General features: G+C 42.1%; 2 protein-coding genes and 1 long non-coding RNA gene across 12 annotated transcripts in view; 2 read left to right on the forward strand and 1 right to left on the reverse strand.

Annotated features, from left to right (window-relative positions):
• The window catches only part of TOP2B (DNA topoisomerase II beta), a 65947-nt gene extending 56855 nt beyond the window's left edge, over positions 1–9092 (forward strand). For both annotated transcript variants that reach the window (XM_058729720.1, XM_058729721.1), the window contains exons 31-36: positions 682–883; positions 1835–1914; positions 3301–3411; positions 5970–6092; positions 7578–7672; positions 8600–9092. In XM_058729720.1, coding sequence (XP_058585703.1) covers positions 682–883; positions 1835–1914; positions 3301–3411; positions 5970–6092; positions 7578–7672; positions 8600–8767 — 779 coding nt within the window. In that variant the 3' untranslated portion in view covers positions 8768–9092. The remainder of the gene's footprint in view (positions 1–681; positions 884–1834; positions 1915–3300; positions 3412–5969; positions 6093–7577; positions 7673–8599) is intronic.
• A 52-nt stretch (positions 9093–9144) lies between these two features.
• The window catches only part of RARB (retinoic acid receptor beta), a 681957-nt gene continuing 671215 nt past the window's right edge, over positions 9145–19886 (reverse strand). For 7 of the 8 annotated variants that reach the window (XM_058729723.1, XM_058729722.1, XM_058729724.1 and 4 more), the window contains 3 exons: positions 13154–13358; positions 12165–12323; positions 9145–10626 (listed from right to left, as the gene is read on the reverse strand). In XM_058729723.1, the coding sequence (XP_058585706.1) occupies positions 10430–10626; positions 12165–12323; positions 13154–13358 (561 nt within the window). In that variant the 3' untranslated portion in view covers positions 9145–10429. The remainder of the gene's footprint in view (positions 10627–12164; positions 12324–13153; positions 13359–19886) is intronic. The other variant, XR_009261697.1, reaches the window with a different exon arrangement.
• Positions 12254–18981, forward strand: LOC131511736 (uncharacterized). 2 transcript variants are annotated; one of them, XR_009261701.1, is made up of 4 exons: positions 12254–12381; positions 12551–12635; positions 13848–15428; positions 16415–18981. It is a non-coding gene; the product is annotated as an uncharacterized LOC131511736 (long non-coding RNA). The 2 variants fall into 2 exon arrangements; XR_009261702.1 differs by lacking the exon at positions 16415–18981 and having other exon boundaries at positions 15226–15905.

Genomic DNA, 19886 nt, shown 5'->3' on the forward strand with positions numbered 1-19886 from the left:
TTCAAAATTGTATTTAGTCTTTTTCGTACACCTAAAATGAAGTATAAAATGACACAGCATCCAAATTATTTAAAAATTTTATTCCATAGTCTATGCTAGAAATTATAAGACTTGCATTATACCAATGTGCCTTTCCCCATACTTGGTACCTTTTTATGCTTTTTTTATTATTGTTTAGTAATATGTTGAGGTATTATCTCTATATTTCTCATTCATCTGAAGAATTATGGTCTGTTATTTTGTAGTAAAACTATTGTGAATAGAAGATAGAAGTTTTTATGTAAGAGGTTAAGAGAAAGTTCGGCACCTTTCTAAGACGAGTAAAATTTGTCTTTTGTAATTGCAGAAATGGGAAATCTTAGTAGTCCCTTTTACAATGGCTTATATTCCTATTTTTGAGTAATATTTAAGTATGACAAATTGCACCCTAACAATCTTATTAATCAGTTTGTGCTCCCCTGTGCCATATGCAGCATTAGCCTCCTGGGAAGTACAAGATTAACCCTTGATGCTATCAAAATAACTGAGGCCAAAGCTGTTGGTTTTTGCTGTGAATGCTTGTCTTTTTTCCCCCCTTTTGTTCTTTTTAGAGATAGCTGGAATATCTTCAAATGCATTATTTGTAATATTTCATGTAAATAAAGCTGGATTTAACATTCCTGGTTTTTTTTCTCCTCTTAGCTGAAAGGCCTAAGTACACGTTTGACTTCTCAGAAGAGGAGGATGATGATGCTGATGATGATGAGGACAATAATGATTTAGAGGAATTGAAAGTGAAAGCATCTCCCATAACAAATGATGGGGAAGATGAATTTGTTCCTTCAGATGGCCTAGATAAAGATGAATATACATTTTCACCTGGCAAATCAAAAGCTACTCCAGAGTAAGTAATAAAGTACTATTCGTTATATGGTACAATTCATTATTTAGGCATCTATTAAAGATCTCCTAGTAAACTGTGTCTAAGAATTTATCATCATTCGAGGTAAGGTCCTCCTCACAAAGGAAAAAATCTGGGTAATGTTGCAGCTGTTTACAGAACTGTTGTCTATAGTTTAGAGCATGGATTGGCAGGTCCGTCCCCCCCCCCCCCCCCCCATAAAGGGCTCTATAGCAAATATTTTAGGCTTTGCAAGCCATATGGTCTCTTTTGCAAGTACTCAGTTGTTGCCATTGTAGCAAGAAAGCAGCCAGAAACAGTATGTAAATGACTAAGTGTAGCCATGTTCCAGTAAAACTTTAGAAAAATAGGCTGCAGGCCTATGGGACATTGACAACATGGTTCAGAGAAGTTACTAATTCTTTAGAACTGGGAGGATTTAATTTTCTTCCCTAGCTTTGGCTTTGATTTTTTTTTTTTTTTTTTTTTGCCTCTGGAGAGTATTGAACCTTAATGTGTAAGATGTGAAGTTTGTAAGCTGTTTTAGATTTTAAAGGAAGTGTTTTATCATAGGCAGTCTAGGGTTAAAAATAGGATTATTGAGGACTCTGACAGAGATTCTGACTTTCTCCTTAGGTTTCTGGTCATAATTTACTGATGTTGAATTCTGGAACAGTTCTGTTAATCATAAAATTTAATGTAGTGATAATTTGGGTAACTTTAACCTTTGCTCAGTTTCCATTCTCTTATGTTAAATCATTGGTTTTTCTGGTGTCTCTGAATGTATTTCTGTGCACACCTGTGCACGTGAGACAGAAAAAAAAAAGTTTGGTTCCCCTGTCTTTGACAAAGAGAAACCAATGAGAGAACTGCAATTAGAATCCTGCAGCACATTATATAATTTACCAAGGTTGAAACTATATTTAAATTGTGATTAATTTTTCTTTCTAATAGAAAATCTTCACATGACAAAAAAGGCCACGATTTTGGGAATCTCTTCTCATTTCCTTCATACTCTCAGAAGTCAGAAGATGGTATGCTCCTTTAATCTTTTCTTTGATTCATTACTTGCTGTATTATTGCTATGGATTTTTTTATGAGCGGAAAACTTACCTTCTTTTTACATCTCCCTCAACGTAATAAGGTTTATTTACTTTTTCTAAGATGAGTACCAACTAATTGGTCAAAATAGGCATTACGGAACTCGTTAGGTTGATAGATGTGTGTATAGATGTGCATGTAGTGTTTTAATGAGAGAAAAAGATAAAGAAATCTTGGAAGATGAAATTTGATTTTCATGGCAATGTGAATGTATATGTGACAGTTTTTTGTTTTAAGCTACAAGGGGACTGACATTCGGATTTGTACTAAACTGTAGTAGCTGAAAGAAGCAAACTTAATCAGGGTGTATATTATTTCCTATTAAAACAATTTTTTTTTTAATGTTTATTTTTGAGAGAGAGAGAGAGACAGAGTGTGAGTTGGGGAGGGGCAGAGAGAGAGGGAGACACAGAATCCGAAGCAGGCTTCAGGCTCTGAGCTGTCAGCACAAACTGCGGGATCATGACCTGAGCTGAAGTCAGACACTTAACTGACTGAGCCACCCAGGTGCCCCTATTTCCTATACTTTTATGTGGGGAATTTTTAAGGTCAATCTAGTTACACTTAACTGTCTTGAATTTTTAAAACACACACACATATAGGCAGACAGACATAGATCTGATACGTATTGTAAGTGTATAGATAGATATGCATATTTGAGAGCATGTCAAAACTGTTATGTGAAACTGTCACATCTAAGTAGACATATCGAATCCCTGTTTTGGTTTGACAAAGGGAAGGAGGGAGGGATGGAGAGCGGAACTGTTGAATCAAAATGGAGTATAAGAGTAAACTGAAGCCTACTGACTTTTAAAAGGCGAAAGATTGATGTGATCTGAAGAGAAACCAGAGCATGCCTACTGCCTTTTAAATTGATCTTCAGTGACTTAAAATTGGCTTTTAAAAGATGAAGTTACCACTTTCTTAGATTGAACATTATTACTGATATTCCTGAAATGGTTAACAGCATTAGATGTGTAGATAGTAAAATAATCACAGTGAGATCTTGCAGTTTAAAATCAATCAGTATTTTTGAGCTGATCAGTTATGTTTTAAATGATTAGCATTTGGGACTATTAAGAATTTTATTACTCTATACATTTCTATATTGTTTTACAACAGAGTTAACATTTTTGAAATATAACATTGTTATATTTTTTGTTTTCAGCTGTTTGTATGTTATGGATTATATGATCACAAAATAGAAATTTCTAAGATCAATTAGCTAAAGAGAAGTCATCAGTAAAAAGAATCAAAGTTTAACTGTTAAGTGGTCCTTATAGAGTCTCTTTACTGAAAGAAAGCTTTATAATTTTTAGATTCAGCTAAATTTGACAGTAATGAAGAAGATTCTGCCTCTGTTTTTTCACCATCGTTTGGTCTGAAACAAACAGATAAAGTTCCAAGTAAAACAGTAGCTGCTAAAAAGGGTATGTACTTAGATTTGATGTTGTTAAGCATCTTACAGACTATATGTAGTTGATATTAAAGGAAATTTAATTTGAAACTATTTGCACGTGGATTTCAGTAGAAAATAGTATAAATGTGTATAAAGAGAATCCCTCTTGTTTTCTAACCGTATGAAGTAATAATTAAAATGTAAGACCTTATTGTGAAACTCTTGTAATTATAAAATAATCCTGTGTATTGATATCTAAAGATAGCTTTTTAAGTAAGCTCTCCTATAGGTGTTAGCTTGTAAAATAGATGAAAATTTTGTCTGGCTAGTAGCCTGATTGTGTTATCTAGGTAGGTCATGTCTTCACACCCCATTTGGAATGATGGCTCAGTTCTGCTGGGGTCTTCTTTTTTTCTTTCTGAGTCATGTAGCTTCTTTCTTTCCCATAGCCTTAGATTCTCCATAAATCTAAGTTGATTTGACATAGGAATCTGTTACTAGTCCCAAGGGACATACTCTTGGTGTTTTTGAAGAAGGCCAGTATTAGTGCTTTGTGTTTAAAAGATAAGTGCTCCTTACACAGCAAGTAAATAAACATACAGTGTGGACCATCTTTTCAGTACCTCAAAAATGTAAAACAGATTCCATTGTAGACATGCACATATTAGATGAAGGGGAACAACAACAGAAGTCCCTACTTATTTTGAGTGCACTAGGACCACGGTAGGAAGTTGGTTGACTGCCACAGCTTCTCTGGCCAACACACCAGGTGCCCTGTCTGCATCCCTTCACCTACACCTCTTCCGTACACATCAGCCAGTGCCTGTATTTCTTTGCCTCAGGACTTGTTACTATGTTGGAATATTGGTATTTCCCCACTCCAGCCACTCTTCCTTGGTAATTGAAGAGAGCCGGTTTGCAAATACGTTAGTGCTCTTGCCTCTCTGGTTAGCCGGCTCTGAGATGTGTGCTTCCCATGGCTCAGAGATTGCTCGTGGTGAGCCCTCAGGGTGATGACAGGCTTGGTACCGTACCCATTACTGGCTGCTGTCGCTTCGCTGCCTCAGTTCTGTTCTCCCCTTTTTTTTTTTTTACCTCCCAAATAAGTACTTATACTGGAGTCTTTGTTTTGGGGCCGGTGGGGTCTGCTTCTGGGGAGTTCAAACTGAGACAGGCCCTATAGTTTTTCTTTCTGCATCTTTTTAAAAATTGTCTTCACGTGAGCACTTTAAAACCACCCGAGAACTTGGGAGCCCTGTCACTTCTTGGAACGTATCAACCTGTTTCCTTCATCGAGCTGTTCACTCCTATTTAAGCTAATGAGTCAGTGTTGAGTGTTAACTAACAGGCTAGCATACCACAACCCCTGTCCCGTCTGGTTGCTTCACCAGTTGAACTAGCCTGTGTCAGCTGAATGGGTGATGCTTGCGTGAAACAGTTGAAGCCCTCAGTCTTCCTCTAGCTGCCTTCCAAAAATACAGTTCCCACAAAATCCCATTTCAAGGAGAGGATGCATCCCCTCCTCCATCCTCTGTGAGATTATCTCTGTTAGCTCCAAATTATATGTATTATTGTACAAGTTAACCTCTAACTCCAGTCGTTGACAGCAGAAGCAGCTCATGGTGCTCCGGTATCGACTTATATTTGCTTGGTGGAACTTTAACTGCCACCTAACACTCAAGCCTGGAAACTCTAATGAAGGAGAAAGCTGGTTCCTAGAACACACTGCTGTGTCAAGCCTACACTGGTGCTAGGAGCTGCCTGCCACGTGGCTCTTGTGGTGGACTTAGTCATAAGGATTCAGGGAAAAGCCACAAAACCTGTGGTTGCCACGGCCGTGAGTGTGGACTCTCTTGCCGTCCTAATGAGGGGCCTTTACCCTAGCATCTCAGATTGGGCCCAGGAATACATTTTCCATGTAATTAGCCTGTTCTGGTTTTTGTTTTTTAATTTTTACTAATCACACAAGTGAAGTCTGATTTATCAGTTTTCACATAGAAGGTAAATGAAGCAGAAAAACATTCTATTTTAAAAGCAAAACTCATAAAACAAAGGCTTTTGGGCCTATTGTCTTACCTGGAATTTTCACATTTCTTTCTACATAAAAGTGCCATGTTTGGATTTCAACTTTTCAACTTTGAATTGAAGTGAATCAGCTTCTATTCATGGTATTTGGGGGTCCTGTAAAAACGTTTTTTCCTTCCTCTAAAACATTTTAGAAGTTAGAACGTAACATGTGGTTATACTTGAGTTGTAATTAATGTCAAATATGTTACTTTTCTATCATGACTATATTTTTACTACTGCTTTTTAAAAGTTCCTGCTTAATTCACATTAATGGCCTTTGTTTAAAATAATCTCCCACGAAATAGCAAAAGGCATATTCATAATTAAATAAAAAGCATGGTGTCATCTGTGAGAAATTGTTTGGCTTTATACTGGCACCAAGGGAAGAGAAACCATTTTGTTATGTAAGGCTACTCAATTTCCTATCAGCAGTAAGAAATTCCATTGTTACAGGATTCGCTTGAGCATGGTTCGCTGGTAAGTGTATTACATTGATTTATGAAATGGAAATTTGCTTAATAGGAAAACCATCTTCAGATACAACTGCTAAGCCCAAGAGAACCCCTAAACAGAAGAAAGTAGAGACTATAAACTCTGACTCAGATTCAGAATTCGGCATTCCAAAGAAGAGTACACCCCCAAAAGGTGAGGATTATGTTTAACCCTCTAATGGATGTCATGTAGGAAATATTTCGTCTCTTCTCATTGAATTTAGAAAGACTGTACTGTTTTGTTTTAAATTGCTTTACTCCTCAACAAGGAATATGTTTAAGAATTAGTGCTGAATTAGAGTCCAGAGGAAGTCTAGTGCTTTGTTTTAGGAATCAAGGAATTACGACTCGGAAGTTAAGTAAACAACTTACATACCTAAGAATGGTTCAGAGACCCCCTGCACAGACTCACTGGGAGTAGTTATTGAGAAGGCAGATGAGGGCTCCTTGCCAAGTGGACAGTGACCATTCCCAGGAGCTGGGACTTGTACACTGGAGCTGCTGTTTGCTCATCTAGGAACCAGTTCTTCATCCTGGAACCCTCATTTCTTTCCAGAATCTAGAAAAGTCCTCAAAGGTGCTTTTTAAAAAATATGTGTAAGACAGTTTTTTCTGAGGGTAGCTGCTCAGCCTTTTCTCCCAACTGACAGATTTGCCATCAGTGTATTTAGAGTGGTGGTTGGGATAAGGAGATAGCTACATGGAAACAAGGGAGAATAGGGGCAAAAAAGAAACAGTGATTGAGGAGATCTGTACTTCTGTTATGCCTGGCTTGAAACTGTTAAAGATTCACAAGTGCCATTTCATTGATTCATTGGATAAAATAGGAGATCCCAGGAGTGTTTAGGCTATCCATACTAGTACAATCTGGTTCGTCATAGCTCTTAAAGAATTTTTAAAATTTAGAATGGCAGTTTAGTTCCATTTTCTCTTTCACTGGCATCATTGTAGGATGTAGAATATTTTGTCACCATTTGCATATGACTTTTCCCCCTTTCTCCTCCAGTGAGAATAAGAGGTTAGTTAGGTGGAAAAAAAAAAAGCTGCATGTGGTGCTTTTAAGTCTGAGAAGGAACATGGATTTGACAGATTATGATTAATACTCGGGGCTTATTCTAAGACTGTGCTACCTAAAATGGGACCTGCGATTGGTCGTTACTAGTGCATAAGTAAAATTTGGACTACACCTTTAAATATAATTTGTGCTAATAAGAAAATATGTATTTTCTAATAATGCATATTGTATTTTTGAAGGTACTAGTCTAGGACAAATTAGAAACTAAAACTTGTTTTCATCACATACAAGTTAAAAAGCAATAAGACATTTTCTTTTTAGGCACAAAGACCACATGTTCAAAATGCAAATGGTTTCTCTTGTGTATCAGGAGTTTGGTCATTAAAATTTGTCACCAGGACCTTCCAACTAGTTTTAAATGTATTTGTGAAATACTCTTTCGTCCCATCAATCCCAAAACTGAAATGATGCCGCCAAATAGTTTCTACATCATTTATATTTAGACACCAGGATTGCAGTACTGATGGGGGCATGCCGAAGAAGTGAACTGTAATGTTGTGGCATTTATCTTTTTATACTGTACTTTAACCTTGGGAGGAAAAAACCCCTTTGTATCATTTTAAGGTAAAGGCCGAGGAGCAAAGAAAAGGAAAGCATCTGGCTCTGAAAATGAAGGTGATTATAACCCTGGCAGGAAAACATCCAAAACACCAAGCAAGGTAATCAGGAACATCTTTTTATGCATTGTTTTACGATGACCTATAACTGGCTTAGTTGGCTTATTACTATAAGGTCTTCTAACACTTTAAACCTAGCCTCTCTTATGCATACGGCACTTATGTATAGTTAAAAGAATTATCCAAGTGTAAGATACATACAATCAGGACTATTTCTTGGATAAAAGTCTGGCATAAATTAGCCTACTTAATTAAGAGTATTCTATTTCATTCAATGAACGATTGAAGTTATTGGCTATGTGTCTGAAATACTTTTCAGACCAAATAGGGGCTGTTTCTTTTTAGCTTGGGTTTATTTGCCCAGGCTCTGATTTTTTTCTTTTAACTTGAATTCATTTGACTGTGGCTAATTTTCACAGTCTGACCTTTCTCCAGGAGCACACAATCTTTTTTTTTTTTTATAGGTAAAAGAAAAACATCCAGTGTCCTTTTTCTTCTCTCCCTATTAAAATGTAAAAATACAAACATGATTTTAGCTTCACGCCATTCTCCACCTTGGCCTTTTCCATCCAGTCTTCCTTGTATGTGTCTGGTCCATCTTGGTGACTCCTCTCTGCATTTTTATAATAAACATAGTATGTACTCCATATTGTGCATAAGTTTTGTTTTCCTTTCATGAATTGAGAGCTACTTACAAGTAAATAATTTGTACTAATCTGGGTACTGTGCATAGTTGCTTGGTAATAGAGAAATTCAGAAAAAAATATCACCACGGTGGCAGATTATTATACTTCATCATTTTTATAAAGGGAAAAAGGATTAGGTAACTGGTCTTACACTTAAGTTAGCATTACAATTATGATTTTAGAAGCCTCGTTATTTGTATTATTTCTCAAATGTAAGTGAAGTATAAGGAATAATTCTTTTTAACATTAGTCTTTCTCTTTTTTTTCTTTAAACCATGTCTAGAAAATGAAGAAAACCTCTTTTGATCAGGATTCAGATGTGGACATCTTCCCATCAGATTTCACTTCTGAAGCACCTTCTCTGCCACGGAGCGGTCGGGCTAGGAAAGAAGTAAAATATTTTGCAGAGTCCGATGACGAAGAAGATGTTGATTTTGCAATGTTTAATTAAGTGCCCAAAGAGCACAGAAACATTTTTCAACAGATAAATTGTGTTGTCCTTTTGTCTTTTCTGTCTCAGACTTTTGTACATCTGGCTTATTTTAATGTGATGATGTAATTGATGGTTTTTTATTATTGTGGTAGGCCTTTTAACATTTTGTTCTTACACATACGGTTTTATGCTCTTTTTTACTCATTGAAATGTCATGTACTGTCTGATTGGCTTGTAGAATTGTTATAGACTGCCGTGCATTAGCACAGATTTTAATTGTCATGGTTGCAGACTACAGACCTGCTTTTTGAAATGAAATTTAAACATTAAAAATGGAACTGTGTACTCTGTGTCTTTACTAAAGAGGGAAGTGTAGTAAAAGCTCCCATACACTCTTAAAATAAATATATTTTATTCTTTGCCAGGAGACTCCATGGAAAAAGGTAAACAGTATATGAACATAGAAAGCATTGTTAAACAATCTCAATGTACAAACAGAGCCAGTGAAAGTACATCACAGACTTGCTAATATATCAAAAAAAAAAAAAAAATCCACTAGTGCTTAAATGAGAACTAAGAAACTGACACTTGTATCTGTTAACCACTCTACCACAGCTTTCACTCTGCTTCATAGTGATTGAACAAGGTCAAAGGATGCAGATTCTCTGTCCATGCCTTTAGGGGTTCATACTAGCCCCCGGGCATCAAGGAGGCTAGGAAAAAAAAAACAAACCCTCAATACCAGGCATGAATGAGGAAGGACACTGGAGTTACACAGTGTAGGTGGTAGACCAGTCTGTAATTATCCCATGAAATTTCCCTAATGGCTTGTGAACAGGTAAACAAAAACTTATTAACACTGAAAAGTGTTTCTGCCTTGGAGGCTACCATTACTGTAAAAATGTATCTTTAAAAAAAAAATTGTGTAGTTATGTCATTAAGATAAACCACTCTTAAAGTGACATTAACAGTTGAACAAATGACATCTGATTAACTGAACTGGCAGTTACACCGATACAGAATTCTCTTCTGCTAGAGCAGTGAATTTGTATCTTTTTACTGGGCAACATGAAATAGAAGACGCAGTTTGAGAGCGTCAAAAAGAGCAAGGACAAGCTTCCGTACTAACTAAATTAGACTTCTCTCTAGCTTTGTCATACTGTACAACAGTCCCCTTTCCTTACCTTGGTGTCCTGATTACTCTGTGAAAGCAAGTTATTTTTTTGAGCCTCTCTTAGCTGGACGCGTGCAGTAGTCTGTTCCACAACCTCGGTGTCTTGGTTGAGTATGCAAGGCAAAAGGAAAGCACCAAACATACAGTATAGAAAGAACAGAGCCATACTTCTGTATGTACAAAGTCTTCAGAAACTTAACCGGGGTAAATCATTTCGACTGGGTCTTTGCCATGCAATCTTGAGTGTTCAAAGAGGAAAATAGAAGCTTTTAACTAGTTTCTGGTTGCACGAAATGGCTGAGTTTTAGAATTTAAAAAGTTTGTATTTCTAGGTAAGTTAGACAGTGAGGAGTAAATATTGATACATATGAAAACTTCTTGGTCCTTCTTGAGTTTTAATATATTTTCAGTCCGAAAACAAAGCAGCAGTAAAAATGTTTCTTTCTTGCGGTTTAAATCCTGGAACTGAAGGTACTGGGGAATGTTTGAAGTGGCTGGAAAGTGTCTTACTGCACCAGTGGTGACTGACTGACCCCGCTGTTTTCCACCGAGCTGGGTGAGATGCTGGGACTGTGCTCCGCTGGGTTCCCGCTCGAACTGGGGGTCAAGGGTTCATGTCCTTCAGAATTCTCCAGCATTTCCTGAATGAGAGGTGGCATTGATCCAGGAATTTCCATTTTCAAGGTAATTACACGTTCTGCACCTTTTAAAGAGAGAGAATAGAAATCTGGTAGAGATAAGGAGTCAAGCTGAAGAACTAAGGCTCCACCTTCACTGACTTGAACGAGGGTTTTGGTGAAAACCGTGCTGCCAGTGCCTTCCAGAGGCTACCCTAATTTTACGACATTTAAATATTTCTATGCAGCACAGATGCGGTGACTTCCTTAAATGTGCTGCTCCCATGCCCGAGTCAGTTGTAGGAAACAGTGTCAACATATATTCACTTAATTTACAAAGAGACGTTCTTGATAAAAGACCAGAAAGAGCGTGTCTTCCAACAAGACAGTTTTCAAGGATACCAGTTACCCGCAAAGGAAGGAAGCGACAGGTGGGCAGCTTGTCAACTTGGACGCAGCACTGCCCTGTCCAGGGCAACAGGCACTAGCCACGTGCGACGATTTAAATTGGCTACATTACAATTAGAACAAACAGTGCCTCGATTGAATTAGACACTTTTTTAGTGCTCGAGAGCCACGTGTAGCTAGTGGCTCCTTGTATTGGGAAGGCAGATCAGAGAGCATGTCCATAATCACAGTAAATTCTATTAGCACCGGTCTAGCTAGATCTAGACAATGACAGTATTAAGTTAAACAGCCTCACTGTTTTTAAAATCAAAGACCTCGTAATTCTAATGGCCAAGCACTGGTATCTGCTGTTTGCAGAGACTCTGAACCCCATGCTAAGGATGAACTCAGGAACGGCTCATCGAGGAAACCTCTTCGAAGTAGCTCAAGAATCGAGACTCCTCGTCCAACAAATTCACCGTGTTTTTTAAGCACTTTGTGAAATGCAGAGTTGGTTCCTTGGCTCGGCCAGGCCTTCAGGGGCAGAGCACGCTAATGGGGAAGGAGAAGGACCGCAGCAGGCTGGGTACCCGGGATAGCTGCTGAGTTTTCTCTCCACACAGCAAAGCCCCACGCTAACACTCAACTGTGATATAGCTCTAGGCACTTCTGTAATTGCTCACGTTGCCACACAAACTGAAAGTCACTAGACCAAGAATATTTATACCTCTCAGGAGAGCAAGAGTTCCTTTGCTGAGAAGTGTGCAGAAGTAAATCTGCCTACACGTGAGATAGCAACGGCAACACCGATGGAGAGAGAGACTTCACCCAGTAACAACTGCCCTAAGTACTATTCATTTTCCCCAGGTTTGGATGGTCAGGAAAAACTGGAGTCAAGTTTATAGCAACCAGAGCATGTGTGCCAAGGCATGAGATGAAAAAGGCTGTCATAGAGTACATTCTCCTGAAAACAGTTTTTCTATTTACTTAGTAATCTGAATTATAAACTCAATCTATTAAGATCATTGAGCAGGGTAAGATTTAAGGTGTTTTTTTTTTTGTTTTTTTTTTTTAAAGGGTGAATACTATATTCCTTCTGATTTCCGTGAGAAATGAATTCCGGAACAACAACAACAACAACAAAAAGACAGCTATTATCAAACGTCCCGAATGAAAACATCAGTTTAAAAACAAGTCAGGACCACTTGGCAAACACAACATAGACTTCAAGACCTACCTTTCGCACTGATGCTGCGGAGATCTGTGATTTTCATTAAGATCTTTGGAAACATGTGAGGCTTGCTGGGTCGTCTCTTTCGGATATAAATTTTTAGTGCTTCCAGCAGTGGTTCTTGTAGCTTATCTACTTTTGTTGGTTCCTCAAGGTCCTGGCGGTCTAGACAGCAGGAATAAAGGATAAACAATTAGGGCAGCAAGAGTCACGCACCTGCCAGGTGAGCGTGCGTCCTTGTTCCTCCTAGCACATTATCATTTTATTAATGTGATGATTCCATCACATGCACAACTTTGAAGATACAGGGAACTGCTTTAGGCAGTGACACTTGAACATGTCCCTCTTGCTGGTCAAAAGCACATTCTGATGCCTGGTTGCTTTTGTTCCAGGAAGAGAATTACTCCTTGTGACCAGGAGGTGTCACTACTGAACTGAATTCAAACAAGCCTTGAGCAGGATGGTTCTAACAGCAAGGTAAACAGGCCCCGTAATCAAAGCCATTACTTTTTAACCACTTATGATTCAACCTCCTGTGAGCCAGTAGGGGTCAGTACAGAGCAGAAAGCCATACTTTATCCTGGTCCTGCAAGGTTTGGGCGTTGGGGTGGGGGTGGGTTGGGGGAGACAAACCAATGAATTGTAGTCCCAGCCACTAAAGTAGCAAACAGCACAATCAAGTCCCTAGCATTATCATTAAAATGTCCCTGGGCAATTTATTTTACAACAGTCTGATCCTACCTTTGAAATAATACCTGTGGCAACTGGAGAAATAGCATTGTGGTATTTCAGAGCAACAGGATCCCAAGTACCTTTATTTAATTTATAACCATATGGAAAAATGCAACGGACCCCAAGCATGCATGCCTGGCTATTTATTCACGTGTCTTTTTCCATGCAAAATAACTCTGGAATGGAGATGGGAATTTCCCATAAATGACAAGTGCGAGTTGTTCTTCATGGAATCTCATGAGGGTTTTCTAGGTAGTTGGTACCTCCACAGATTAAGCAGATGGCACTAAGAAGGCCTGTTTCTGTGTCATCCATTTCCAAAGGCAGGAGCTGGTTGGCAAAGGTGAACACAAGGTCAGTCAGAGGACCAAATCCAGCATTGTGCATCTGAGTTCGATTTAGGGTAAGGCCATCTGAAAAAGTCATGGTGTCTTGTTCTGGGGTATACCTGGTGCAAATTCTAAGAATCTGGAAGGAAAAAAAAAAAGGCATATTTGATGGGTCATCAAAGCCAGCTTGTTCTTACAGCATCAACCAGATCTAGGCACGTAGATTTCCAAAGACCTCTTGCATCACACGCACACGGTCCCGCTTTGGGATGTGTGATGTCTTCTGCAGCTCTTTCATTAAAAGAACAGAAGTCAAAACATGGGTTAACGTTATTTAGGGAACAATAAAAGGACAAAAGAAATTTTGAGAACCACTTGTGCTAAAAGTAATTCATTTGACTTGAATAAACATTTACTGAGTACCTACTTATGTCCCAGGCACTGTGCCAGGTGCTGGGGATAAGAAGAACAAGATTTTTTTTAAAGAGCTTACAGTCTACAAAAAAAAAAAAAAAAGAAAAAAAGGCAATATGTACCATTAAATGCCTAGTACATGTCAAATGTTCTCATGCCCTACGTTCAATCTTTCAAACAACGCCCTAGAGTGAGTATTATTCCTATTTTACAGATAAGGGGCTAAAGCTCAGAAAGGTGAAGCCGTATGGCCAGTGTCACACAATTAACATGTGGCTGCACTGGATTCAAACCCAGGTGAGGCCCCCTCTGCCGTGATGCCTCTGGTCACACAGCTCCACAGACAAGGAGAGTACGAGCAGGGGTGGAACTGGGAAGGCAGTTGGGCGTTCGGACGTCCTCTGACACCGGTGGGAGGGAGTCCAGGGCGCACACACCCAGAACAGGCAACATTTCAACTAAGCTCAGAAATATGGCTGGGATCCTAGGTAAGCAGCCTTGGTCACGATGCCACAGTCTCGCAATGCCACCTCGTACGGCCTTGATAGAAAACTCTGCCGGCCACCCCAGCACACCTGCTACTGGGAAGTTGCCTGCTCCGGGCTCGGGGCCTTCGGGCCTCGCTCAGCATGGTGAACTCCAAAACACCTTTCTGGTGTTCCTGCTGCCCTGTCAGTCCTCACTGTGGGCAAGACGCTCCGTGCGTTCTGGAACACGCAGCCACCCAGAAGCATATTTCTGCACCAACAACTGTGAGGGACCTTTCTGCCAACCAGGTTTCCACATTTGACTTTTTCATCTAAAAAAGTCTCAGAGCTTCACGAAGCACAGAGACAAATTTATTCCACCTGGACAGGAGTGAAGAACCCAGTAGGTGGATGGAGCTGGGTATTTTTCCCCAGATGTTGGTGCTCAGTTTGGGTGTGGTCACCATGAACTTCAGTGTCAACCGAGAGGACAGATGTGACCAGAAGGGTCTGCCATCTTCCTGGGATGCGGCCACGTGCAGAGGGGGTGGCTCTCGGACGAAGGCACACGACTCCCAGCTGGCAGGGAAGTCCCAGAAGTACAGCCCTCCCCACTCTCCATATTCTCACCAAGACTCCTAAAGCAGGAACTAGGTCAAATCTTTTATCTTGAAGGCAAGTGCTGGGGGGTTGGGGTGAGGACAGCTCCCGTGCAGAGGACCATCCTCACTGGCTAAGTGACCGCAAAGGCCTCATAACCACTGGAGCACAGTTAGCCAGGGGGCAGGGCGGTCACACTGGAAAGGTCGCATGTTCTTGGGTCCTTGCTCTGGTGTTCCCTGAACCTCCAAGAAGACTGGGCCAGGAGCCAGCCCTCCTCTTACATGCAGGACTCGGACTTGGGCAGGAGCATGAGGATGTTCCGCCTCGTAAAGTGAGGGCATGGGACGCTCGTGGATTAAAAAACGTCCGACTCTTGGTCAGGACATCTCCTGAGAGGAGAACGGTGAATGATTAGCACTCCCGCCTCCAACTTATAGTAGCTAATGTTTTTATCGATCAGCGACTACGTGCCAGGCACCATGCTAACTGTTAACATATTGTTTAATTCTTGTATCAACCCAGGAGTTAGGACTATTGTTAGCCCATTTTACAGACGGGGAAACCAATGCGAATAAACAGCTTGTCCTTGGTGGCCTAACTACAAGATGGCATGACTCGCTTCAGGCGACCTGTCTCCAGCACTTAAGCACTCCACTATGCTCTTAGCCTCTGCTTCACAGCTGCCTCGTTCCTCCGCAGGCCGCTATCCGCTCCAGCCGCCTAAGGTGAGATGACCTCTGGCCTGGCGTTAATCTGGACATGAGGCTCATTTGCCTTCTTCGCTGGGTGCCTTTGCACCGTGTACAACCTGAACAGTTATCCATGGTGACCTACCGGTATACGGGAGCGCACGGCCTGTGGTCTGGAAACGGAAAATTTTACAAACTTGAGGCGAGAGGGGCACAACCTCAAACTTCATATTCCCATTCTGTGACCAAGCGGCACCGTGAACTGGAAAGCATCTGAATGTGAGTGGTCACTAAGCCATTACAAAGATTCCTCTTCTCTGGATGGGTGGCTGTTTCTGCCTCTCAGGTATTTGCCCAGGGGCCTCTCTGAGCCATTTCCTCTGGGTCCCTGATCGGCTGACCTGTTGCACTTCATCTTGGTAGCTGATGGGCTACGAAGCCATTGCCAGAGTCAGGGCAGCAAAGGAACCGAGAGTTACTTGTCGACCTGAGTTCCCCTGAAAGCCTTTGGCGGGGGGCAGGGCGGGGGGTGGGGAGCGGGGGGGAAGTACAGTGCCCAAGGTCACGCAAGCAATGGTGCCAGGGCAGACCACAGGACTCCTAGCCCCCAGCCCATGTTCCCTTCAACCACCTGGAGGATCACGAGGAAATGTGCCTGCGTAGGGAGGTATCGTGCGATGGGCAGAGTTGAGTAGGCTCAGTACGTATGGGCTCAAAATCTCCAGGCGCTTTTCCAGTTTGGAATCAAGGAGGTACTAAAGAAGTCTTTGCAGCCGTAGCACGCTGCCAAGAAGTGAATGCTCTAGATCTGTCCCTGCAATAATGAAAGAAACCAGGGTTTGCTGGAAAGGAACAGAAGACCAAGATTTAGGCGTTCGCAAGCTGTCAACAGCTCACTTGGAAATCCAAATCCAAACTGCAGTGCACAAACTCTCCTATTCTGAAGGGGGTCCCTCCTCAGGAGTTGGAAAGTGTTTGGATTCTCATGAAGCGTTTATGTTCTGTTGCCCTTCTCTCTCTAGAAAAGTTCAAAACCAGAAGCAAGTATCAATGGGCTGTCCGGAGACGAAGGCGCATGGCCTGAGATGGGAGAACGGTCAACGTCTTCTTTTATCAGGAGGACCGCCACGCCCACCCTGTCCCGGCTGGGCCCAGTGGGCAGCGGGCATCTTCCTCAGGGCTTCCGGCCAGGCCCGCCTCTGGGCACAAACCAAGGACTTTCACTTTGTTCAAGTCAAATGCCAGTGGCAACTACCAAGTGCTTCACCGGTATTAAAAAACGCCCTTTGTTTGAAATGAGGGTATTTCATCTGAAAGAGGAGCACGCAAGTCCCACGAGGTGGGTAAAATTAGCCCGGGCGAGGCTGACTCCCCTAAGGAGAGCCCTGTCGGGCAGCACGGAGCTCTGCTGAGGGCCAAACCTGAGACTGCAGCCTTCCTGCCTTCAGCAAGGACAACGGAGTATCGTTCCACTGCCTTCTGGGTGCCCCCGGGGAGCAGACTGCCAGAGATTGGAGCTGTGGCAAGATCTGAGCACGTGGGATCCCAGGGACAGAGGAGGGACCAGTCGACACCCTTCTCCCCTCGTCCCTGTGACTGCTCTAATCCAAACCGCCATTGCCTCTCCTCCGGGGATGGCCTCCACTCCCATTCCTACAGCCACAGCACAGGGTCCAAAACGTTCACCAGAGGGGCCTCGCCCTTGCTAAGCTCCCTCCAATGGCTTTGAGCCGTTTTAGATCCAGGATATTCACACTCCTTCCCGCAGCAGCGTCCGTGACCTCTGTCTATCCCGCCCCTGCTCCTCTTTCCCCTTGCCATATTGGCCTTTCTGAATCTCTAGCAACTCAGTGTCTCAGCAAAGCATATGCGTTTGCTGTTCCCTCTGCCTTTGGTGCCTTTCCCTTGGTCTTCATGATTCTCCCTACTCAGAGCTCAGTTCAAACGTCACCTCCTCAGGATGCACAGGGAACACACTTCCTAAAACCTATTACTTTCTATCATATCACCCCTTTTATTTGAAATATAAAATTGTTTTAAAACTGGGGTATAGCATGTGCAGTGGTTTTAACATACGCCCACAAATTCTTTGCTACTACTCCTTTTAAGGAGTAAAGCTTCATTCCTCTGCCCCTTGAGTGTGGGCAGGACCCAGTGACTTGGTGCTAACACAGAATCCACTAGAAGCAACGGGTAGGACTCTGGAGAGTAAGTCCTAGGAGGCGAGGCACCGTGGACTCCTCTCTGACTGCTCCCTTCAATCTCATTTTGGGGAAAGCTGGTTGACGCGTCATGAGGACACTATGGCAGCCCCATGGAAAGGTCCATGCGGTAGGGAACCGAGCTCTCCTGGCAATAACCAGCACTATCTTGCCAGGTAGCTGTGAGGAGCCGCTCCCCCACTGCCCCGGCAGCCCTTCTGCAACTTTATGAAAGACCCTGATCCAGAGGCACCCAGCTGAGTCTGTTCCTAACTCACAGGGACCCCGTGAGATAATAATGCTCATTGTTTATTGCTGCTAATTTTTGTGGCAACTTGACGTACAGCCGTAGATAATGAGCATAACGTGCTGGCCTCGGGTGTGCACACAGCTCAGAGGTAGAGCTGCGTGTATTTTCCCCTAAGGGTACACCCACCCAGATCAAGACACAAAGAGTTCCAGCTCCTACAGGCTCCCTTAGCCTCTCCTGATCCAATCCCCTCCCCCAAATAACCATTATTTGGACCTCGATTCCCGCAGATCGCTTTTGCCTGTTCTTGAACTTTACATAAAGGGGATCCTACACTATAGTCTCTCTTGTGTTGGCCTTTACTTAGTCCATAGCATCTCTGACGCTCCCCGCCGTAGCGCATAAAGCCCCGGTTCTTTTTCCTTGCCGGGTAGTATTCCAGTCTGCCCCATCGCCCTGCTTTCTTTTCCCCGCAGCACCGTCACTCTCTGAGCTTGCTGACCACTGGCCCTGTAGAAGATGAGCTCCTAGAAGGAGGCTGGCTCTTTATCTGACCTGCTCCCTGCTGTATCTTTAGCATCTAGGGCAGTGTTGTCCACACAGCAGGTGGCTAATGAATATCTGTTCAATTATTAACAAAGTGGACTCCCTCCTCGGAATCTCTCCCACCTTGTAACCCCCCGAGGGGGGCAGCCAGCGACTTCTGAGTTTCCAGGCAAAGGAGAAAAGCTCAAATTGCTCACACATCTCGGTCTGTGCACTAATTGTATTTGGCAACTGGTGGGCAGATCCTGATCGGATTTGACTCTCCTCCAGCGCTTGTGGGAATGTTGAAGCGGTGACAATAACAACAACAGTAACACACACACAGCTTTGTGAGGCCGTCTTCCCTGGCATGACATAGCACCTATTATGATGAGCTCATCGGGACAAAATGTTTTCCCCGGCGAGACCTGCCACCAGCCTGCCTTTCTGAGACCAGCACGCGAGGAGCCGTTACATTAACGCGTCAAGAGAGACACGAGGGATTAAATTTGATGCAATATTCTGTGTCGCCGGATATATTCAAAATATTTGTATGAACGTGTAATCAATATAAAACATCATTAAGGAGGTGTTTTACATTTTTAAATACTAAGTGCTTGAAATTGAGTGTCTATTTCGTAATGACAGCTCTTCAGCCACCTTTCAGTCACTCAGCAGCCACAGGTGGCTTGTGGCTGCCGAACCAGGCGGCACAGCTCGAGCTTGGGTGTGTGTGTATACACATATGTCCTCGTGTGTAAATAGCTCACAATACAAATTCGCTACCATCTAATTTAAAGGATGCTAATTTAAAGGAGCCCTTACTGTGTGCCAGGTACTAAGTGTTTCACATGCATTAACCTAATTAATGATCCGAACAGCTTTACGAGGGAGGAGCCGCCATTCTACCCCTTTCACCGAGCAGATAACGGAGACTTAGAGAGGTCACATGACCGCCCCACTTCACGCAGCTTCTATAGGGCAGAGCTGGGATTTGTTTTATTTATTTATTTATTTATTTATTTATTTATTTATTTATTTTTTAATATATGAAATTTACTGTCAAATTGGTTTCCATACAACACCCAGTGCTCATCCCAAAAGGTGCCCTCCTCAATACCCATCACCCACCCTGCCCTCCCTCCCACCCCCCATCAACCCTCAGTTTGTTCTCAGTTTTTAACAGTCTCTTATGCTTTGGCTCTCTCCCACTCTAACCTCTTTTTTTTTTTTTTTTTCCCTTCCCCTCCCCCATGGGTTTCTGTTACGTTTCTCAGGATCCACATAAGAGTGAAACCATATGGTATCTGTCTTTCTCTGTATGGCTTATTTCACTTAGCATCACACTCTCCAGTTCCATCCACGTTGCTACAAAAGGCCATATTTCATTCTTTCTCATTGCCACGTAGTATTCCATTGTGTATATAAACCACAATTTCTTTATCCATTCATCAGTTGATGGACATTTAGGCTCTTTCCATAATTTGGCTATTGTTGAGAGTGCTGCTATAAACATTG

Source organism: Neofelis nebulosa, chromosome 5 (assembly GCF_028018385.1).
Source record: "Neofelis nebulosa isolate mNeoNeb1 chromosome 5, mNeoNeb1.pri, whole genome shotgun sequence".
NCBI lineage: Eukaryota > Metazoa > Chordata > Mammalia > Carnivora > Felidae > Neofelis > Neofelis nebulosa.